The sequence below is a fragment of the Salminus brasiliensis genome, chromosome 7 (genome assembly GCF_030463535.1).
Source record: "Salminus brasiliensis chromosome 7, fSalBra1.hap2, whole genome shotgun sequence".
Classification (NCBI taxonomy): Eukaryota; Metazoa; Chordata; class Actinopteri; order Characiformes; family Bryconidae; genus Salminus; species Salminus brasiliensis.
The window spans coordinates 8,779,212-8,803,407 of record NC_132884.1 but is presented as its reverse complement, the minus strand read 5'-3'; the positions used below and the strand labels follow the sequence as shown (position 1 = coordinate 8,803,407).

The following is a 24,196-nucleotide window of genomic DNA, read 5'->3' as shown; positions in this document are numbered from 1 at the left end:
GTTTCATAAAGTATGCAAATAAAAATGTTCTATGTAAAACACGTGGCGTCAGTAAGCTTCATGGTATCAGCGTTCTCTGTTGCCAATACCGATACTGTAAGTGCCAGTATCAGCACTGATACAGTTAATGTTGCAACACTATTTATAATGTCTCTGGTCGGACATATCCCAGAGTGTCAGGAATACACAGCTGGGCCAAGACACCAGTTTTATATACAAAATGTAAGTAGATGCCATTTTCATTTAAATAAATAACAATGCTGATATTAGTGAATTTACAGGGCCTACATATTAAAGCCCATGAGAAAACAGTTGCCTACAAAAAAATCATTTATACACGACTATGTGTGTTAACATCCTAATTACGACATGTATTTTCCAAAATCGTTAACCTAGCTGCCATTCAACAGTTCACATGGCCATCATGCTTGATTTGATTATGTCTCACACAAATGTCCCTCGCTTTTTAGTAAAGCAGTATTTCCGACTGCCCCTAGTCCCGTTAGTCAGTTCACTATGTAGCACATGCTGTGTAGTGAATAGTGAATGAGTTAGAGAGTGAACCATTCTGAACACAGCTATTGTCTAATCACCAACCAGCATCTATCTGCATGCGCTCTGTGCTAGCTTGCTGCAGTCTGTTTTCTCTGTTATCAGGGTAAGATTACATGTCCGTTGCCTTTATTTGGAAATGTTGGTGTTGCTCAATTCCCTGGAAATGGAGTGTTGTAGCCTGCAGCAGTGAGGTGAGGTGGCTGTTGTTGATGCTGCAGGGGCCTCTTTCAAAGAGCAAACTGATGACTGATTGGCATTTGACCATAATAGTCATTGATATGAAAGTCATATTAATATGTTCTCAAAGCTTGTCTGTAAAGTGGGTCATGGTACTCACCCATCCAGCTTTTATATATGGCTTGCTGTTTGCTGTACTTTCACTGTGGAGAAGATGCACTATATGTCCAAATGTTTATGGACACACATGCTAATGAATGAATGCATATTCAGCTACACACGCGCGCACACACACACACACACACACATACAAGAGCTTATCTAGTCCTTGTAGAGACGTGTTGCCAATACAATAGGACTCTCTGGAGCAGAGGAACAGTTTCAGCAGTCTACCACTTTAGCTGTTCTAGCCAAATCACTTGTAATAAAAAAAATATATACAAAAAATATAAAAATAAAAGTCAGTGTATGTGTGTGTTTGACCCGCACAGACTCCCATTATACACGCTTAATGACATACGTTTGATTCGGTTTCCCGAACCGACTCTTTCAAACTGAAGCGTGGTAAACGTAGTAAACGAGTCCGATTCGGTTTACTGAGCCAACTCTTTAGAACTCTGTGATTCAGTTAATTGGTTCACAAGTCTACTTCTAATGAATACCTAATGTCCCTGCTTCTGCTCAAACGTCTTGTCAGTGCGTCACGAGCCTGTAACGTGTTGTATTTCTATCAAGCTAAATTTCATTCTTGTAAGTCTACAAGCGATGCGGTGACACCATAAGGTCGGTTCTTGTGAACCGACTCGAGCGAGTTGTGAAAAACATCCGGCTCACAAGAACGATTCGTTGACGCGAACTCGCTCTGATGCACTCACTCACACAGTCAGAGCGAGTGCGCGAGAGGGTGCGTTTGTGGCGCGAGGTGGCAAACGGCTCTCAACGGCGGGAAAAAACAGATCACCGAAGCTGGAGCAGGCAGTGCGCAACCCGCCGACCTTTCAGTGGGCAGCGCCGGCAGGGCAGCCCCCTATCTGGACTGATGTGCTGGCCGAGATGTCTCGACACATTTACATCAGAAACAAGATCGGCGAGGGCATCCAGGCGCCCATATTCCAGGTAAAGAGAGGCTAACGGCCGGAGGAGCCGGAGAGTTAGCTAACTTTAGCTAGCTAGTGAGGTAGCTAGCGCTGGCAGCTAGCTAGCACCTAGTTTACTTAACTATAGTTCAGTGTGTTCAGACAGAACTTTTAAGCTGTGTAAAACTGCTTTTTGGAGTATTTTCCACTCATTTTTATTTCACATATATTTGGGTATAACTTGTTTCTGGGAAAGGAACCTACTTTTGCTCGGTTTTGGTTATTTAGCACTAGTTAAGTTCAAAGAAGAGCTAAATAATGTTACTTAGCCAAAAAGCTAAAGCTAGTGCCCCTGAAATTGTTGTGGGTTAAATGTCCTCATGTTACACCTGCTCTGCTATTAGCTAGTATCTTAATTTAGGCAAACGTGTTCCCAAAATGAGTAGAATTCAGTCCAAACCATGGTTTTATGCTGATAAATTTAGTTCTGTGAGTTTTCTAACTTAAGTTGTTCTTTTACCTGCATTCACTAACTACTGCTTGAGCCATTACTAAATCACTGAAGTAGCTGGAATCATTGTCATTTTCTCATTACTTTGCCAAATACATAGCTAGCTACATACTAGGGCAGTGGCTCTCCGTTCTGGACCTTGAGAGACCTTGCCCGGTGGATTGTTGGTGTTTTTCCCTCTCAAAAACATCTTAACCTACTCATCTGCTTCCCAAGTTTAACCGACTGCAGGGGAACCGCAGAAATGCGCAAGGTGAGGTCAGGTGAGTCCTGGACCAGGACTGAGGACCACTGCATTGGGGGATTCCACGTATTCAACCACATACCCTCACATATGGTAAATGACCACAGGAGGAACAACCTCTGTGACGCCCTTTGTGAAATGAGCACACTGACCCACTTTGAGGTGGCCCTGTTTTAACAAACTAGGAAAAGAATGAGCAGCTGGCATCTATGCTCACAGTAGCGGAGAGCCCAAGAGACTGCCAAAAATGGATCAAATCAGGACCTACTAATTAACCTATCCCACAGAGGTTCATTTTTCTATTTATAGAGTGACTATGGCTTCAGGTCGGGGAGGGAAATTGCTAGGCACGTTGGGATGGGCTAGATGTTGCAAATCTGTGATTTGTTGCACATTCCTTGTGTCTTTTGTTTTGTTGCCAGCTCTGAAGTAACAGATTTTTTAGTGCCAGTAATGGACTAATAATACTGATGTTATTAGGGGTAGGAGAAAAAAAAGAATCCAACAAAATTTTAGGTGTAAATGACTATTGCTATATTACAGGGGTATGAATGCTCCAACAAATCGTGATATTGCAGTGATGAACAAACACCAAATCAGAAGCCTAGCAACCCGTCACCCCCCAACCAGCTCTAGTTTCATTAGTAGAATATGCAGTTCATTTTGTTTTCCAATGAAAGCACTATTTTGTCGTTTAAAATATCAATGTATGAACTCTGTATAACATGAGGCACAATAAAGGCTATTTTAGATGATTGATTTTTTTGATACAACATAATCCTTACTACTCAGTAATTACATGTAAAATAAAGCAAACTGTTATTTCCCTTTTTTAGGAGGAGTGGACAGCAGGTTCTTACCATTTAAGGATTTAGGCTTATTGTGATTACCACTTAGAACTGAAGCAAATTTAGAGGTGGGCTTTGTCAGATTTGTGTGGTGCATAAATGTTACAGTGAAATCTTGCTAAAGAATCAGTTCATTTAGCTTTGGTCTAAAATGTGTGTGAAACACACTGATTTCTATGGACTGCTGTAACCTCTTTAAAAATTGTTTTCCAGGCACAACGTGTCATTATGGAGTCAATAGAGCACAAAAGATGGCCTTTGCTTTAAGAATGTCCTGTAATTATAACAGGTGTGGCGTGAGGAGAGTCTGTGTGGTGTGTTTCTACTCCTGTATTTTAGTACACCAGAATTCTCATGTTTAATAACCAAATTTCTAGGAATGATGGTGCCAGACCCAGGGACAGTGGACTGATTTTAAACTTGTTACCTTTTTCAGTTCTCATGAGTTTTCATTTCTGCTTTCGCAATGAAGATTACTGATGTCAACCAATACTGATGACATGGTTTCGGCATAGAAGTGTATCAACAAACTGAGATGCAAACAATGCAAAAACATGACAGTGTGCAATCTGAAAAACAGGCGTTTAATGGCTTATGGTGTCTAACGCAGTCGCTTGCTTCAGCAACCCCAGTGCCAATCAAGAACCTACTGCAGCATGTTCGTGCTCCTACTACAAAGACAAAGAGACCATATTCACAGTTTGTGTTGGACACAGATGGAAAACCCATGGCATGCATTATACACACAAATACACACTAGTGAGCAAACACACACAGTGCACAGTAAGCACACGTGCCTGGAGTGGTGGGCCAACGTCCCACAGAGCAGAGAGGGCCTTGCTCAAGGGTCCAGTCTGGGTATTGAACTCACACCCTTGTCAGCAATAGCCTGGTGCGCTAAACGCTGAGCCACCACTGTTCACCTCAAAAACACTTCTTCTTCTGGTTAACAGAAACCCCACTTAAAAATGCTTAGATGAAAATGACAGATTGAGCGACTGCTGTTAAAAACGACAGAAAGCTGAAATTAAAGTTCTTTCCTTAGTATTGGTTCTGTAGCCCACTTGCTAAGCTAGCCTTTGCTTAGCTACCTCAGCTACAGATACACAGAGTACCAGCTCAGTGCATCTGCTGTTGACTTACTGACCTACTGACTTACTTGGTCTCTGAGAGAGCCAAGGCTCTACTCACGCGTGTAGAGGATAAATCATCTAAGAGCACAAAGTTGAGTGAATAGAAGTGTTTTCAACTCAATCACCCAGGTTTGTTTACTTTCTTTGTCATTCGAATTCAGCGCATTGCCAAATTGCTGTGATTGTTTTTTTGCTGTGTGAATTTAAAGAGCATGACATCGCATCAGTGAGCTCCTACAGCGCCCCCATCCTGTATCCCTAAATGCACATGAATAATTAATCTATTTTCACTGAGTACTAGATAGACATGTTGTAATTTTTTAAATACCCTTTAAATATACTGTCATACTTTTCAAAACCACAGTTTTTAAAATTGTACAGTCACTAGTAATCACATTATATTGCATGTATTGTCAGTAACTAACGTCACTTGTACTGTATAACTACCCATGACAACATTTTCATTCATCAGACTCTTCTCTGTCCGTCAATCCCAAATATGGAAACATCGGTCCTCTGATGAATGAGCTGGGTTGCTTTTGCTGCCCCCACAGGTGAGCAGAGGGACATACTCGAGACGGAGCCGACTGAAACGCTCAGACGGCAGCACCACTTCCACCAGCTTTATCCTCAGACAGGTGAGCCCAGTCACTCTATATTTGCTGCTGAAGCGTCTTCTTTCAGTCAGGGGGAGTGTATTTTTCTTTCTTATAAATAATTAAACATTTGTTTAAAGAATGCTTGACCCAGCTCATAATAGCAAAGGCAACAGAGGAATGTTTTGACTACATACATTGTTCTTTTCAGCTAAATGTGAATTGGGAACTTTAAAGTACTGTTATCATTGTTCCAACAGTCGCTCTTTGTAGCTCAGCCCAGGTCAGAAAAACTAAACTGAACTAAATTAGAATGTTCTTTCTGAGCTTTTGTGGGACGTTATTGATTGGTGGCTTGTTCAGTGCTGTGACCATGTCTCCATCATGACTGTGTTTGAAAACTGTATTGTGCGTGTGATTTAAGAGTGCATAGAAACAAAATAGATTCTGCAGATCATTTGAAATTGATTTGTTTAGTGTTATAAGAGGGAAAATAAGATGCTACTTATAAGTGTGGGCGTTTTGAACTTGCAAGATCACTTAACATTTTGTCTGTGTAACATTTGATGGTTGAAACAAATCGTGACCGTACTTCGTACATTTTTCTATGATGTAAGAGAGAGTGAGAATGTTAAGAAATTAACAGATAGGCTGTGTTTTTTCCTGTATATATGTTGGATATTTGCTTTGTACTAGTTAATGATTTAAATAAAAATCAATCAGAACTTTACATTAGCATTTTATTTTGAATTACATTTGAATATATAAGACTACAAACACATCATAAATATATATATATATAGTTCTGTGGTCATATGTAATTATGATTGTACCTGTTGTATTTGTACTTTTATATGTAAATAAACAGGTGCACACGTTTGGCATAGTGGATCATGTGATCATCAGTATTATTTTTTGGCTAATATAATTATAGAACGATACTCTTCATTAATAACAGCTTTGGGTCTATTGGGGGATTTTATGGTGGAATGTGTTGAGAGAATGAAGCATATTACTGTACATTCGAATCACATCAGGGTACATAGGGGAACGGAACGGCAGGGGGAATAATATCTAACGCTCCCAGCCAAGAAGAACGCACGTCAGCACCAGCGCTGACTGGGAGGCGGCTCAGCCAATCAGCAGCGAGCAAGCCAAGTGTGTCATCAGGCTGAGATTGAGGAAGGGTTCTCTCTTTCTCTCTATACCTTTTCTCTCTCCATCTCTTCCTCTATCTCTCCCCCTCTGTCTCTCCCTCTTGCGCTCTCTCTCTCTCTCCGGTGCGCAGAGCTGTGCCTTTCGCGTGTGCATGCGTGCGTGTGTGTGTGTGTATTGAGGGATGATGAAATGCCAGCGTCAAGCATCCTCCGGGGAGCTTCTCCCAGCCTGAGGATGTGAAAGAATCGGAAGCTGAAAGAGGGATCTGCTCTAACCTGCAGGCCAAACCTTCTGCACGGGCCTGCTTAAGCCTACTCTCTCTCTTTCTCTCTCTCTCTCTCTCTCTCTTTCTCCATCCCTCTCTTTTCTCTCCCTCTCTCGCTCGTGCTCTCCGATAGGCATCTCTTGCTGCTTTTTTTTTTTTTTTTTTTTTACCACCCTGTTCTTCCTCTGGTGAGGGAGAGGATCGTCATCCCCCATCGATCCTTTTTTTTTTCGGTGGTGGTGGCTCCCTCCTCCCCCCTCTCTTCATCTCCACCTCCTCCTCTCTCTCTCATTTTTTCTGTTCTTGAAGAGGAGCTCTCTGGAATAGCAAACCTCCATGTATGACAATTTGTACCTGCATGGATTTGAAGACTCGGAGGCGGTGAGTGTGAACGTTTCTTGTTAGTTTTTTCCCCATCTTTCTTTCTTTCTTTTTTCCTTTTCTTCTCACTGCTGCTGCTGCTTGTGTGTGTGTGTATGACGAGCACTGGCTCATCTGTGCAGCACACACACACAGGGCCTGGGAGATTCACCGTAACGCAGTGTTCAGAGATGCAGCAGAACAATCACTGTGGGTGTACTGTAGGGACACGTTCGACAGAACCTTGTGTGCATATGTCTGTGTGTGTGTGTGTGTGTGTGTGTGTGTGTGTGTGTGTGTGTGTGTGTGTTTATAGATGAGAATTTATCATTAGCACACATTCCCAATCTACACTAACCACATATGTGTGGAGTGGGGTTTTTTAATGGCTCTACAACCTCACATGCATTTGTCTATACAGAGTGTCTGCATCGCACCAACGCTGAGAGGGGGACGCTCATTTTTATTCTCAGTGTCAGGATGGCATACCTGCCGCCTCTTTAAGAAAGACCTTGCATTATATATTATGATATAGGCTCTGGTGACCAAAAGCTGCATTTTACGCTGGCTATGTTAAAGGGCCAGTGTCCTGTTTCTGGCATCCCCAAGCCAGCCAGCCAGTCAGGCAGGTTCAGTGATGATGTGTAGAATGCAATGAGTCACATGGTTTAGGTGGCCCACTTGAACGTCGTGAGGAGGGACAGAAAAAGCCAGCAGCCTCTGCGTGAGTGTACGGTCGTGCCACACGTGGCGTGATATAATATTTCCTGTGCTGATCCACTTAGTTGTCAGAGTGGGAGAAATGTGTAATTTAGGGTAGCTGCCCAAATGGATTCTTGTTGGTTTCCGTTTGCTGTTTGTGTGCTTTCACAACCATCAGGTTTGATTTGTATGTGTGCACACGCCTTTGCTTCACACACGTACATGTACACATGTGTAATGCACGCATGTGTCTGAGCCCCAAAGTTTAAGAAAGAGTGAGAGTGAGGCCTATTGTTTGGGCACTGGCTACAACATGACATAAAACTTTTGTCCACTAATGTTGTTCAGAACTTGCTATTTGTACCAATTTGTTACCTGGAGCTTATATTTGATCATTTTTGGATACTAATGAAAAGTGACTGTACATCCTTTCTAAAATTCTCTTTGGAGCTAACCAGTTCTTCTGATATTAAAAACATTTCTCCCGCTGTGTCCTCTAAACCTGCACACCACAAATGGTCTTAAATAATTTGTTAGAACTGGTTCATATTGACTTTAAACACAGTTTATTTTTCTACAGACAAGATTCAGACTCTATGCTTCAGGGAACATACTGAACTGTCATGTTTTATCTTTAACAGAAAGTAGAAACAATGGAACATAGTAATACTTACATGTGGGAGGCACATAAAAGGTATTCAGTACACACAAATACTTTTTTAAACACTTTTGCTGCTAATAATTATTAAAGGATGTCTCATTGAGATGTTTTACATGACTTTTCAACTGACCCTAAGAAGTCAATTTTTCAGCAAAACAGTTATCTCGTCCAAATCGAAGATGAAAGGCGTTCATTTGAATTCACGTTTTTTCCTCAGAATCATCACTTCTGGGGGGGAAAGATAAGCATACTTGTGCATTTCTTGTTTCCCGAATCAGGCGTTTTGTGATTGGACTTGCTGGACTCAATTGGGTCCCTGCTGAAGTAAGCCTGAGTGGAGCGCTGCTGCTGCTGCAGTAGGGAAAAAAGTGCTTTGCCATGGGCAGCGTGTTGGAGTGTGGTGGGGGTTTTTTTTTTTTTTTTGCGACTGCAAAGCTTTCTTTCTCCCTAATGCGATATTGACCCAATCGCTTCTTTCACCGACTTGGGCTAATGTTGTTTCCCAACTGGATTATCACAATCAAACTCCCTCACTGTACTTTACTCGGAGGAGCAGTTCATATTAATTGAGAACTGGTGCACTTGCTGCTGGAATATCTTTTGTTATTTTAGTAGTACCGTGGTGTTGGGAGGTTTGAGAGACAGTCCGTCTCTCCCGGATCATAATGATGGAGCTTACTGAAGACCTGATGAAAATATCAGATGACAACGTTCAGATTTTGTATTGTGAGGTCTTTCATGGTCCTGGAAAGGTACTGCATGTGTTGGGTGTGTTGCACATGGTAGGATGCTATGGTGAATGCTATTTCCATTTTACTGGTAGAGCTGGAAAGGTGACCTAAGTCGTCTTCACTCTATTTTAAATTGAACCAGAGAAAGTATTTGATTGATAATAAGTGTTAAAGATGTTGTCCATAAAATGTGTTTGTTTATGTGTTCATTGTGTGGTATTTCAAGTGTTCTTAGGGTTTTTTTTTTTGTGAAATGTTTTTAAAAAAACATAGGTTTCTACAGGGTATCAAATTGATCTTCTACAACCATAGACAAAAAACCCAAACTCATTATTAATTGATTTTTTTGTATAAAACATTTTGAACTCCTTAGTTGCTTTTCATCTTTGCCTTTCTTTCAACACGCAGATTGATATTTTAGCTGGTTTAAGGTCTGTGCTTTGCATGAGTTGACAGATTCTTTTCCTAAACTGGATTACAGGTGTTTTGCTTTCTTTGCTTAAGACGCTTTCGTTCTGATTTACTGGGTAAATTTTAGTGGATCTGGTAGTCACTTTTTCGAAATGATGGCGTATTTGCTGCTGTCAGTGTTGGAATTTGCGAAGTGCGGACCACATTCACCTGGCTGAGGCAATGAAAGGGAACTCATGAAATTTGGAGCTATCTATACCCAAAGCCAGACCCCCCTCTTTTTTGCCAAGCAGAGATTGAGCATAAGTTCAAAAGTGTGTGTTTGGAAACATACTCAAAAATGGTTTACAAATGTGTACAAATTGTATTGCAAAACATGATGCAGTAAAATGTACTGTAAACAATGTGAAATTAATGTAAAGTAATAAAGATGAAAACTAAATGAATGGATTCAAAAAGCTATCAAAAACATTGCTTTACATACTGAAAAAATAATTTCTACTTTACAAGCTGCATGTATGTATAAGTAATTCACTTCTGAGTGCTGTTTTCTTTTAGGGTTCAGCTGATTCCTACACTAGCAGGCCATCCGACTCGGATGTGTCGTTGGAGGAGGAGAGGCAGGAGGGTGGGAGCCAGGGCCGGCAGGAGCGAGAGCAGCAGGCCGCTGTGCAGCTGGAAAGGGCCAAGGTTAGAGTATACTATACTTTTGCTTTTGTGATACATTTAAAATGAATGTTAACATGTGAAATGTTTTAAATGAAATGCATGAAATGGGCAAATTAGACTATTGTACTTCAGTTGCTACATACTGCAGTTGCTATTTGGTTAGCTGTATATTAAAATGTTAATTAACATTTGATGTAGTAAAGATTGGTCTGCATTGTTTTGACCAGTGCCTTAATTGTCAAAATGCTACCTTGATTAATCTTAACGCTTACAAAAGCTCATCTGAAATATCTGTAATTGTTTAAGATACTCACAATAAAGAAAAAAATTTTAATTGTTAGAACGACTCTGACTCTGAATCGTGGTTCCCACTGTCATATAGAAATATAGTTTTTTTATTTGTTTTTATTATTGAGTCACTGTATCAATGGGTTTTGTATGGGTTCACAGGCCAAAGCAGTGGCCTTCGCCGTAAAGACGAATGTTAGTTATTGTGGAGCACTGGACGAGGATGTGCCTGTGCCAGGAACAGCCATCTCATTTGATGCTAAGGACTTCCTGCATATCAAAGAGGTACGATGGTCCCGTAGCTCATTTGTCACAATTTTTGTGTCTGGAATTTTTTTCTTGGTGAATGCAATCAAAGAAACCTTATTGGGTTGCTAGGTTCTTCAGGAGTTTGTTTTGTTGTCACTAACTCCTCAAAGCACAGCTTATGAAGTATTTGTACTATGAGCAGGCAGCAAAGTGCATAAATACTTAATATATATAATATGATATAATATAGTAAATCATCTTGTAATTCTCTTGTAAAGGTCATCAAACTTTAATATTTGGATAATAGAATGTTATTCATGTAGAACCCACTGAAATTAGTTCATCTAAGATAGAAATCTTTTATGCAACATTGATAAATTCAACAAAGTATATAGAGGTGAATTCAAACAAAACTTTCATAGAATTCAAACATCCTGCCTTTGTTTCCTTGCCATGATCAACTGCAGAAGTTCAATAATGACTGGTGGATCGGGCGACTGGTGAAAGAGGGCTGTGAGATCGGCTTCATCCCCAGCCCTCTGAAGCTAGAGAATATCAGAGCCCAACTAGAGCAGAAGAAGAGCCGTGTTCAAGGGTAAGCAGTCGTATGACAGTACCTGGCCTTTCAGTTAAGTATTAAATTAGAGCATTTGGTTTTCCATGATACTGCGGGGGGATTTTTTGCAGAAAATGTAAATGTTTTATAAAGCACTTTAAATGTTTTATAAAGCACTTGCTTTGTATTGTTATATAATGTTGTGGAACTTTGCCTTAATGTAATTTACTGAATGTCATTAGGTTGCAAATTTGAACATTTTCCTGGCTTTTGTTCATTTTATTTGATTTCCTGTTTGCTTTGACAAATAAATAATTTTGTAATTTAGTGTTTTTAATTTTGTTAAATTTTGAAGTTTTCATTTTGAAGTTCTGCAAAAAGCTGTGTTTTCCTGTTATACTGTCTTTTTAAATGTGCATCCTTTATTTTGTTGCCAGAAAATCAAATGCTCTATTTAGATATAGTAGAAATTGTAATATAGAATATATAAGCATAAGAGACCAAATAAATGTCTGTGTGCTAGCATACGAATTCATGAAAATGAATTTGAAATGATTAAAATTTCATTTAGACATAATTCATTTAAGCTGCATGATTATAAACCATTTACAGTCTCATTATTGCATCACTGATTCTGATTTGGCTGCTCTGCAAATTAGCACATATTATGGCTAAGCTTGGGAAAACTTGGCCTTGCCAGTTGGAATTATGTCACTGCTTATCATGTTAAAAAATGGATTTTGAATCAAAATGCAGAGACTTTGAGAGGTCTCCGCATATGGTTCACATCAAATCAGAACACCTCACTTCTGTCCCTTTTGTCCCAGATTAACCATTGCTTGCTTGCTATTTATTGTAAAAGGAAACTGTAGTCTTGACCCCTTGAACTCTAGGTATATTGTCAAGTTATACATTTTATGAAGTTACCCAGAACATAAATTGAAATTATTTGTAAAATAATATTGAGGTTATATATCCACGAGAGTGGGTGATTACAACCTGTAACAAGGACCTTTAAGCCAGAGTTTAAGGGGTGTAACAGATCACATATCTTTATGTATTTGAGATTCTGAGACTTCTGCTCATTGCTAAGTTATTCTTCATTACCACCATAAAGCATTGAACAGTTCACTAAAACTATAAGGTAGTTAGAATTAAACTGGAATTAATTAATTGATCATTATAATTCAGTAATTGTAGATGGTAAGAATGAGTATATAAGTGTAGATTTATAGAGTAGCCCACGGTTGTGTTTGGAGGGGCAATCTAATATTGGGATTTTTTGTCTCTGTTTGTTCGCTCATTTCTTTAGTAAGTCCAGCGGAAGCTCCTCCTCCAGCTTGGGGGATGTGATGTCATCAGGTGAGCCTGTGGTCTAGGGGGTGGGGCTTGGGGAGTTGTGGGTGGGGTCACAGGAATCTCCACGAAAAACGTCGTAGGCATTTCATCAGTGGGCGATTTTACTTCATCACTGTCCTGCGTAAGGCTAAAGAATGAACAAGCAGCTTCTTGTGAGCATGGGACAGTGAATTATGATTTTATGATGGTTCGTATTTCAGCTTTTTAGGCAAGAAAGGTTAGACTGATTTCTTTTTTTTTCTTTTTGCAGGCAAGCAGAAACAAAAAGTGGTAAGTGGTCTTCGTCTTTACTTCTTTACTGATCATCTAGAAGATGACAAATATACATATATCTCCATAGCCACAGATATGGTCCACCATCAAAAGTGCCTGCAATGGGCAAGTGAACATCAGAGCTGGAGCATGCAGCAGTGGAAGAAGATGGTCTAATCTTATGAATCACGGTTTCTTTTACATCATGTGGACTGCTTCACTTGTGAAGTCCATGCCTCTATATTAGACAGCTGGTTTTAATGTAATGGCTGATTTGTGTGTATAGCCAACACCACTTCAGTAACCCATTCTCTCTGGAAATACACACCATAGAAACACATTGATTTTCTGTGATTGATTTTCAAAGGTGTATTTGTTTAAAATATGTGATAGAAGTTTTTTTTGTTTCTGTCTAGAAAAACAAACATGAAAAACAAACATCTTTTCATATATATTTGTATACTAATATTTTGGAAGCATATTTAGGTTAATTACAATGATAAGCTGTGGTCAGTGTGTATAATTTACAAATCTATTATCTGTTTACTTCTCTGTACAGTATAGTCACTCATTATGGAACAGTATTCCTGAAGTTGTACTAAGAGTATTGATAACATGTCTGGTAACGAGACTGTGACTCTTTTGTAGACTGAACATGTTGCACCCTATGATGTCGTGCCCTCCATGAGGCCTGTGGTCCTGGTTGGCCCATCCCTAAAAGGATATGAGGTGAAGTGTGTTATTTAATTGGTTTAATCCTAAATCATTTTTTATCCTGAATTACAATCTAATTTTCTTGCAACATAATGTAATATGTAAGATGTTCTCAGTAAATATGTGAATCTTTGTCTTTTTTTTTACATAAAATACACATTTGACAAAAACATATGAAATATATGCACATATTAAATATAAATGGATGGATCCATCACAAGCTGAATTCGAGATGGTCTATGTCTGGCTCTGGGCCTTTTCCCTCTTTTATTGTGTTTGTGTAAGTGCATCTGTGTTTGTAAGATACAGAGAACACCAAATCTGTTCTCCTCTCTGCATCTACTTGTACGGACAAAACAAAAACACGCTCCTCCTCTCCGCCGCTCGGTTGCCATGGCAACAACCTTCCGGGGTCCAAGAGACGTCAGTGGTAGAAAGTAGAGCAAGGTTTGAAATTAGAAAGAGAGGGGGAGAGAGAAGGAAAGGAAGACAGACGAACGAAAAGACAAAAAGAGACATAGGGCAAGGGACAGGGAGAGACAAAAACAGTGAGTGAATGAGCTGTCTGCAGACAGACATAGGAACGAACAGATAGACGAAGAGACAAAACTCAACAAAGGACAGAACAAAGCAACAGTAACAGAATGTGGGTATTAGTGTGTATTTTAAGTCCTAGGAAAATATGAAAGACCCAAATACACTGTGAAAAAACATTCCTGTAAAAGTCTCTGCATTCATCTTTATTTTTATCTTATGTTTCCTGTGTCTGATGTAGGTGACTGACATGATGCAGAAAGCTCTCTTTGACTTTCTGAAACACAGGTTTGATGGCAGGTGAGTGGAATAACAAGGTAAAGTAGGCAGTCAATGGGCCAGGTCCAAAAACACACAGAGGATTTATTGTGGTGTTAAAAGAAAATAGCATGTGGTAACACATTTACTCGTTCATAAACAAGGATTACTGGAGATACTGGAGACACTTTTACCATTCTGTAAAATCTGACACTACAGGCACGCAAAAATAGAGAATGACCTGGTTTCTTATGCAAATTTAAAAGCATTTTCTACAACTTTACAAACACGCATAGGCATTAGCCAAAATTTGCACACACACACACACACACTCACACTGGATTACCTTACACTATATGTCCAAATTGTGGGCACCACTTCTAGTGGGCACACACATCTTGTTTATTCCTTGTAGAGAAGCAATGCCAAACTCTCAAGAGCAGATAAACATGAACCTATTGGTACCTATTGGTACCTTGTGGGGAAACTGTGTTCCCTGCCTTCACTGGACAATAGAGGCAGTTACTCAACAAAAGCAGGATAAACTCTTTTTAAAGCTCTTGAGGCTTGAGCATCATGACAAACATCACAACTGCAGTTAAGATGACTCTTACCCATGGCAGGTTTAATTAATATGGCCCCGTGTGTCTTTAGCCTGTGGACAGGAATTTGTTTAATTACAGAGACATTAATAGCATAAATTCTATAAGAGAAAAAGACACTTTTTCTCAAAGGAAAAAAGACAAATTTTCCCTTTTTTGCAGGATATCCATCACTCGCGTGACTGCAGACATCTCCCTGGCTAAGAGATCTGTGCTGAACAACCCCAGCAAAAGAGCCATCATTGAACGCTCCAACACAAGATCCAGTCTCGGTAAGATATTTATAAATTCAACCAGATCATAACTGCTAATAACATTTCCCGTGGTACAGTTTATTACTGTTTGTCAGATATGTTAACAATATGGTGATTAACATGTCATAAGCTTTCATACAACTTTGCATTGTGTTAAGACACATGATAAATTAGTTGTCATAACACTACATCATGTTTTGGAGCCTTATGGAATGTGTTTTGTGTGTAGCTGAAGTGCAGAGTGAGATTGAGCGTATCTTTGAGCTGGCCCGCTCACTGCAACTGGTAGTGCTGGATGCAGACACCATTAACCACCCTGCTCAACTGATGAAAACATCTCTAGCTCCCATCATCGTCCACGTCAAAGTGTCCTCGCCAAAGGTACTCATAGCCCACAAACACTTGTACACACTGCCCATAAAATTACATGCTTAGTATTTCATGGCAGGACAGTCAACATTCTTCCTTCAGAGGTCAACAACAGTGGTCATTGTATTCTGGTAACAATAATAGAATCACAATCAACAAGAGAGGCATAGCTACACTATGTGGACAAAAGTATTGGGACACCAATTCAGGATCAGAATGTTGGATGATCACCATACCAACTCCCTAACTACCCAACTCATCCCAGAAGTACTGGATGAAGCACCATCATTTCAGATAACACAATTTCCATTTCTCTACAGCTCAATGTTGGGGGGGTCTGTACCCTTTTAGCCCACACCTGGCATCAAGCATGGTGCCAATAGCTTCATGTTTATCTGCTCCAGAGAGTATTTTTTGGCATTTCTGGCAAAACTTCTGTACAGGGACAAGCCGTGCTTTTGTGCATCTCTGTCAGCAATGGGTACAACTTAAAGTAGCTGAATGCATTCATTAGAAGGGGTATCTACAAACATGTGCACATATAGTGTATTTTTAAACTATAGCAATGCTCTGTAGCACTGTGTAGTTTCTGAGTGTGATCTTTCTCTGCTCTGTAGGTCCTCCAGAGGTTGATTAAGTCCAGAGGAAAGTCTCAGAGTAAACATCTCAATGTGCAGCTTGTAGCAGCCGATAAACTTGCACAATGCCCACCGGTATGTTAGTTTAGTCACTTACACAGACATGTGGACTAACACAAGCTGACTAATGCTAACATGCTGCACTTACTGCAACTTGCTGTTTTTCACTCAGTTGTATATGTCTTTTTACAGGAGATGTTTGACATCATCTTGGACGAGAATCAGTTGGAGGATGCGTGTGAACACTTGGCGGAGTATTTGGAGGCGTACTGGAAAGCCACCCATACCTCCAGCAGCACCCCGCTTAACCCACTGCTGGGCCGAAACCTTGGCCCTGCTGCTCTCGCCCCCTACCCGTCAACCATCTCTGCTCTGCAGGTCAGTGACCACATGTGTTTGTTTAGGTTTGTTTAGGTCTTCTTTGCTGAATAATTATATAGTAATGTTACTTGCCATTAGTAGATCAGTGGTTCACATCATGTTCTGGTATGCCCATGCATTATACATTTTCATGTTTCCACGCACCCATTTCAACTCAGGAAGGGCTTTGTTAATTAACTGGGCCAGGTTTCCCAAAAAGCGTCTTCTTGTTAAGAATTTTAAGTCATAAAGAGCATTCGGTGTTGTGCTCACTCTACAATTTATGAATCACCTTTGTGCTATTGTTTTTGATAAACCCAGCCTCAACTACTTAAATAAGGTGTGTAAAACCAATAAAAGCAAGAGGGAACAGGAACACAGCTGGGAAACATAGTATTGCTTCCATTTAGAACACACTGAGTATAAACTATATTCTTTATTAGTGCATTTTAAACTAGTAGAGAATCTAATTTTTGAAGTATTGAATATTAATATAATTTATTATTAATGGTGCTCCAAGCTAATGCAGCTGAATCAGCTAAGCTGAATGGATTGAAACCTTTATACTTTATTTGATATTGATTTAGCAATCAAAAAAAATATTTAGCACTCAAAAGTTTAATTCATATAACTAAAACAAACTGAAAAATCAGATGTGAGCTGTATAATTGTAGTTATTATCCTGATAGAGTTCCCTCTATCTCTTAGAATCAGCAGGGCCAAAGAACACGGCATGCCAACCACACAGGTGACCACTCCACACCCAACGAGCGACGCAACCTGATGGCCTCCGACGAGAACTACCACAACGAGCGGGCGCACAAGGGCCGCAACCGTGGCTCATCCGGCTCGCAGCATGGAGGCGGTGGCGGCCGAGACCACCACTACATGGACGAGCAACAAGACCCCTATCAGGACAGCTACAAGCCCCACCGCAATCGTAGCTCCCCAGGCAGCTACAGCCAGGACTCCCGGCACAGGCTCTGAGCCACTATTCCCACCCCTCTCTCTGCCCAGTTTCACCGTCCAGGCCTGAGCTGCAGTTCGTCCAGAGCTGAAATGTCATCCGTTCTCATCCTCCATCGCATTTCTTTCAGTAGGGCTTCTGGCGCCAGGGTGGACGTCATGAGCTCCTCCTGAACCCAGGTCATCTGACCGAAGCCTAAGTGTCCATCTGCAAATGTGTGACTCGAGATATGTGTTAAGAGAAAAAGGACAGTCCGGACCTCCGATGGAGGAAAGACTGCTCCGCCGCTCATGTATTCTCTTGATCATTCATATCCTCCTTTCTATGTCAGTTCTGTTGCCAAAGGCTGAGTTCTTCCCAGCCAAAACATGTAAACAGATGTCCAAAAATACATCAGAGTGATAGCCCTGAAATCCATTGCTGGAAAGGAAACAAACACACATACAAAATCTAACCCCCAGAACAGATCGGTCAAGTCTGTGCATGTGTGTGTGTGTGTCAGTGTTGCTGCTGGCACGCCACCTTAACACATGCTTCCCTCAGCCATTACTATCCTGCGAACACGCAACGGTGGATGCAACTGTGACGTGTCTAAATACATCACAGTAGCACCTTTGACACTACAGTCAGGCTTATATTAATAATAACCAACCCACTGCCAGTGATATTTTGTTACACTAACGGAGTGCAGATAGAATTCTGTAAGACCAGGGTCTTAGAGTCTTCCAAAGCCTCTGGATCTTTTGATGACGAAAGGGATTTTTTTATACAGCTGAGTAAACAGTAGGATTCATTCAGCTTTTGTGCCTGCTGCTGAGAGTGGCAGACAATAGTACACTACTAACTACTGCAGTTCTACATACTTCACACTAACGAGTTTATTCAGGAGAGAAAGGGTAACTTCTTTGAAAGCGCTGCCTCATAGCTTCCAGGGCCTAGACGGCCCGTTCAGCATTACTTGCCATTACGTGCTAGTTAGAATGGCTGCTTTTCCAAAAAATGCACACCAGCCAGACATGCTGGTGAACAAAATAGTGTTGCTCTGAGCTAGTTTACAGTACATGTAGGTGACATTGCTCTGTAGGCTTTACTCATCTTCATAGTCCAGATAATCACCACACGTAGACCTCAGAACAGAAGCAGTCCATGGCACTTTAGAAAGTGCAAGTTAGTGGGATGTATACTTCATAGGGTGCTGGATGTCAACAAAGATTTTCCTCAAGATCAGGTGGGCACTACATTGGCCTTCCAGGTGATTTGCCTCAACAGAATTGCAGGTTCTGCAGCATTCTTTTGACATGCTGATCTCTTGCATTATCAGAAGGCAGACAGCAGTCACACCTCAGCTGCTAATTGCTTAACGCTGAGGTCGGCTCCATTCTGCCCTTCTGCTTGAACATGGCGCAAAGGAAAGGTGCACAAACCGTTAAAGTAAGGCGTAAGCATGTGTGACAGAGGAACTTGAAAGTCAGGAACCTAACTCCCTGCCAAACCATGAATTTCCCCCTGCATACCCCCCTCCATTGATTTATGCTAGTTTGTGCATTTTCAAAAAGATTTTAAAAGAAGAAAAAAATCTTCAGAAAAAAAGACTGCAAGAAGTATTCAAACAAGTACATTCTGTAATGCAGTTGTCTATGAGCATGCTTCTCTGTTAATACTATAACTGAGGATGAATGAACAAAAAAACGGATTGAGAGTCGACGTCCATTTGACCATAACCGAACTGAAGATTCATCTCTGACTTCGCTGCTTGAGACAATCAGATGGAAGTTCTCTGTTCATCCGGAAACATTCTTCATCCCTTCCCAGCATCCTGCTGTCCTCCCTCCCCGGCTTCATCTGAGCGCCAACTCCGAAAAGAAGAAAAAAAAGTGTCCATTTTTTTCCTTTTTTTGTGAAAGTTGAAAAATTAATGAGGGAAATGCAAAACTGCATGCACAAATATATGATTTTAATTTATAAAAACAAATTTGAAAGAAAAAAATGTTTTATGGAAATAATTGTGTAAAAGATCTAGCAGTATTTAAGTTTTCTTTTACAAAAAAAAAAAACATAGGGGAAAAATAAATGGCCATTTTGAAAACTGGGTCAGGTTGTTTATTGGGGACCGGTTGCCGTGCGTAGGCCTCAGGACTTGAGGAGAAAATGTGTGGAGAACGTTTTTCATTTATTGTACCACTAGATGGCACTGCAGTTGTGCTCTGACTGCGTCCAAAACCGCAAAGTACCATGCTGAATATAATGTGAAAAGTAATACACAGTCAGTGCTTTGATTAGCAGTGTGGAACCCCTCATTCATAATCCCTCATAGGATACATTATACAGTTTTACTCTAAGCGATTTAACCCCCACTGCAAATATGGTTTATCCGCAAAATCTAAACTGCCAACTGCAATAAACCAATCAAACGAACTATTTTAATAGCTCAACACAACTAGTAGAACAAGTGTTTTCTCCAAATACACCACAAAATGCCACTTTTAATGATGACTGCAGTCTCAGAATTATTCAACCCCCTCATGACAAATGTCTTTAGTACTTAGTAGAGCAGTATTAGTAGAGCATTCCTCATGGGCAATGGCCTCCAGTTTACTAATATTTATGGGTTTGTGAAACCGCCTTCTTTAAATCACACCAAAGATTTTCTATCTCCTAGGACTTCCTGATACTTGATTGAATCCATCTTGCCCTGCACTCACTGCACGTTTTCAGTGACAGAGGAAGCAAAGCAGCCCCAGAGCTTAACAGACTCCACCATTCTTTACCGTAGACAGGGTGTTCTTTTCAGCATGTGCTTTATTCTTCCTCCTCCAGACATATCACTGATCCATAGACCTGGAAAGTTCCACAGAACAGAAAACTTGTGTGTTCTTAATTATCTGGATTTGAACAAATTTGAACAGATTTTTCTTGTGCTTTTGGGTCAGTAGAGGTGTACAGGCATGAAGACCTTCAGCAATGAGTATACGCCTTATTGTCGGCACCTGGTCTTATTCAGTCATTCAATGTTTTTTAACCGCCTGCTTTCTAGGGCCTCTGGCAGATGTTGATAGTTTACATTTTCTGCCATGGCCAGGTACTCCTTTAACATTGGACTTGTGAACTCTGCTTCCAACTGTATCTGTAGGAACATTCAGTGCCTGTGTTATCTTTTTGTATCAGGATTTTATTGGACTTTTTTTTTTAACTGTTCTGACAGCCCTATTTCTAAAATGCAAATGTCACAGTCAACAAACCTTTAGCCAGTCCGGGTATTTAATGTGTTTTATCTCAATCACTCCTGATGGAAGTGATAAAGCTCTTGATTTGTCACCCAGTTTGCAAATGGGTTATTTTGAGATTTTGTTCAGGGGGTTGAAACATTCTGAGACTGCGGTCGTCATTAAAAGTGGAATTTTGTGTTGAATTTGGAGGAAAAAATTGTTATATTAGTTGTGTTGAAATTTAAATGAGAGAAATACTTTTAAAATAGTTTAAATTGAATTTTTACCTGTGGTATCTGGGCAGTTACAGCCAAACAAGCTCTCCTATTGGTTAGACCTTCACAAGCTGGACAGAAAGCATTACATTCTAGATCAACCACCACCATTATTAGAAATCATTGTAAAACTGAAACGCAATACAATATGCTCATTTCTGTTTGTGTGTGTCAGTGTTCTCTGTGATAACATACTATTAGGCTGGAGATTAGGCTTGCTGTTCGGCCATGCTGCGGTCAGGGGGACAACCAACTTTGTCATGACCAGAACTGTTCACATACTTAATAATGTGCTGCACTTGCTACTGAAGGCTTCTACTAGAGAGTAGACCATTCCATTCGTCCAGCATTCGTTCTTGAATTTGTTTAAATTTTTTTACATTTATGTTTTTGCAGATTTCCACATCAACTTTTAAAATTATACTGATCTCTCACCAGCTGTTCTGACAACCATACTTGTGAAGGTGCAACAGCAAGGACACATCATACAGATGTGAGTAATCGCAGACTTAGTAACGCAGCCTTTTTTCAGATCTTTCATCTATTTAGATGCTGCTGAGTGCCCACAGTTCCCCTATCGTATTTCACACTAGGTCACAAATGCAAGATGCTGTTAAGCTATGCAGACTGGGTTTCAAAAATGTGTCCCAATGCATTTTATAACGCAGTGCAAGCTGCATTCTGAGCATTGCTGCAAGAGGAGCACTATTATTGGGTACAGAATTTGACATATAGTAAATGATTTTGGACACAACAGCATGTCATAAATAATAACTGTGCACTACTTTGGGGTTTTGCCATTTTGTAGTGGTGTCCGTAATGCTGAATTTTCAGTGCACTACAACAATCCCATAATGCACCGTTATGTAGCATATAATGTGCAGTAAACTAACATGGAATACCCATAATCCATCGCATTAGAAATATTAGAGCACATATTTTCTGGGGAAGAGCAGCATTCAGATTGTCTGAATTTTTGCATAGAGGAGATGGGCAGTTTCGGACACAGCTCACCTAAACATCAGTCTTCCTCAGAGAAGCTGTGCGCGAATATATAAACCAAACAATGCTGTGGATTATGGGTATATTTCAGACACCACTACAAAGTGTCAGAGCCCCAAGTTAGTGCACTATATAGTGAATAGGGCACAGTTTCAGACATTCTCTATCTTGGCTGTGGCTGTAGCGCCCATTTTTGAACCCCACTATGTGCAAAACCAAGTCTGTGTATCTCGAAGCGTTCATGTCTTTGCTTAAAGAATGTTTTGGGCCTTCATTTATGAGGACCTGCAAAACTGACACACCAAATGAAAGGAGGATAGGTGAGGCAGCCATCATGTGTATGCGAACGTGTAGTTAAGTGTAGCCCAGAACTCCTACTGGTTTGCGAGCAATTAGAGAAATAAGCATTATTTTAGAGTTTTTTTTTTTATCAATTTAGCTTAATGTCTAGCACCAATAGTCATGGTTTACCAGTCTATTACTGAAATATGTGGTTTTAGATGTGATCTTGAAGAAATAATTCAGAGAAACATTGAATTAACATGGTTTATTACTGATTTATCAGCCGAGACGTGGGCATCCGACATGTGCTAAAATGTACTGAAAAAAGTTCCCCTTTACACATCACAACATAAAGACACTTACGACACACACGACACAACATGTAAACACTTACCTGAACACAAAACCTGTAAGAGGAGTAATTTGGTTAAAAGTTGAACACTGTGTTTGAAATATGTATTTTATTGATGTCATGAATGTAAAAGTGATTAGTAAGAAAGCACATGCATTACATAGGCTAGTAATGGTATATCCTAGGGGAGGAGCACCCCAAATATAAGCAGCATTACCTGGAGGGGGGGAGGGGGGTTACAAGGGAAATTCCTTCTTTCAGCTTGGTGGAAGATCAAAGGTGATGAGCATCAAAGATCTATATGACTTTTCTTTTTTTTGTATATATTTTTTATAGTATTTTTGTTTTGCTTTTGTTTATTGGGTGTGCGCATGTAAATATGTAAATAATCCTGAGTGTTGGTGTGTAAATAAAGGTGACAGGGAGAAGAACTCCTGAACTAGCTGTAGTCATTCCAGTTACTTGGACCACTTGCCTGACGCTACCCATAGCGCAAGTGTGTCCCCTGCCACAGCATGCTGCCGGGTCTAAGAAACGCACTTTATCACAAAAAGCTACTCAATTTTTTAAAACAAAATCATACCTTGTTGTAAATTAATTGTAAATTAATTGTAAATTAATGTCAATTTGCAAACCAGAGATCAGGGTGTATTTTGAACTGGTTAAGAGGCATTTTAGGGCCTGCGTCTACAGAGATTAAATTGATGACAGTGTAAGTGCACATTGTCTTTACTGAACAATAGCCTTGCATTACCTGTTCTAAACAAAAGAAGCAATTTTGAGATATCAAACATGCCTTGACTGATCGACTGCATGTGGGGTCAATAATACATCGTGTTTATTCCATTTTTTCTTTTTCTTTGCTGAACTGAACTACGCCTTATAGATAGGAGCAAGGACTAGACGGCCAAGCCTGGTAGAGACTGTGATTGACATGTTTACTCCCAATATCAATTTCTTATTGTTAATTAACCCAGTTCTACACCAAACCATCTTGCCATCTCTACTGAAGCTGGACTGCTTCCTGCCAGCAGGGGGTGATAATCTTCTGCCACAGTCACCTCTTCTCCACAGCAGCTGGCCTTTGCTGCTGAGCCTCTCCCCCTCTCCCCTGCCTCTCCCCCGTCTCTCTTCTCATTCCTAGATTAAAGGCACTTTGTAGTGGAGGATGCTTTTAAGATCAGGCCATTGGATCAGTGTCTGTTCTTTCTCTCTCTCTCTGTGTGACAAGGCAAACACAGACCACACACTGAAGAAAGATTTGAGCAGACTTCAGTTCCAGCGTACTTAAAGCAGCGTGATTTAATTATCCTGACTGAGGGACTATGAGTGGCCTGCCTGAGGGACTGTAGATCTGCCTGTAGATCCATTCTGTGAAACCTGATGAGGAACTTTCAGGAACTTCTCACTTTATGTATATTTTATTATCTGCATTTTAATCCATTTAACCTTTGAAATCACAATCCTATCATGCCTAAAAGGTGTCACAGCAATTATCTAGCTGATTTAGCAGATATGCAGTGAGCAGTGGGGGGCTTATCAGTGTTATCAAGTGCTCATTCAATGGATGCCCTGGTGTTTT

The 24,196-nt window shown here is 40.3% G+C and overlaps 1 protein-coding gene across 3 annotated transcripts; it reads left to right on the top strand.

Annotated features, from left to right (window-relative positions):
• The first annotated feature begins 1,723 nt into the window (after positions 1 to 1,723).
• cacnb4b (calcium channel, voltage-dependent, beta 4b subunit) lies at positions 1,724 to 22,843 on the top strand. 3 transcript variants are annotated; one of them, XM_072683722.1, is made up of 14 exons: positions 1,724 to 1,848; positions 5,099 to 5,182; positions 9,987 to 10,118; positions 10,548 to 10,670; positions 11,102 to 11,229; positions 12,503 to 12,552; positions 12,800 to 12,819; positions 13,450 to 13,530; positions 14,291 to 14,349; positions 15,072 to 15,181; positions 15,393 to 15,544; positions 16,150 to 16,245; positions 16,363 to 16,548; positions 17,239 to 22,843. In XM_072683722.1, the coding sequence occupies exons 1-14, from the start codon at positions 1,786 to 1,788 to the stop codon at positions 17,515 to 17,517; spliced, it is 1,563 nt and encodes a 520-aa protein (XP_072539823.1). In that variant the 5' UTR covers positions 1,724 to 1,785; the 3' UTR covers positions 17,518 to 22,843. The 3 variants fall into 3 exon arrangements, with proteins under 3 accessions (XP_072539823.1, XP_072539824.1, XP_072539825.1); XM_072683723.1 differs by lacking the exon at positions 12,503 to 12,552 and having other exon boundaries at positions 1,725 to 1,848; positions 12,801 to 12,819; XM_072683724.1 differs by lacking the exons at positions 1,724 to 1,848; positions 5,099 to 5,182 and adding an exon at positions 6,257 to 6,944.
• Positions 22,844 to 24,196: the final 1,353 nt, after the last annotated feature.

Bases quoted from the DNA above. Each gene is read 5' to 3' on its own strand.
- cacnb4b (XM_072683722.1), top strand. From the start codon at position 1,786: ATGTCTCGACACATTTACATCAGAAACAAGATCGGCGAGGGCATCCAG. The intron at 13,531-14,290 runs GTGAAGTGTGTT...TGTCTGATGTAG, and splicing joins CATCCCTAAAAGGATATGAG to GTGACTGACATGATGCAGAA. The intron at 14,350-15,071 runs GTGAGTGGAATA...CCTTTTTTGCAG, and splicing joins AAACACAGGTTTGATGGCAG to GATATCCATCACTCGCGTGA.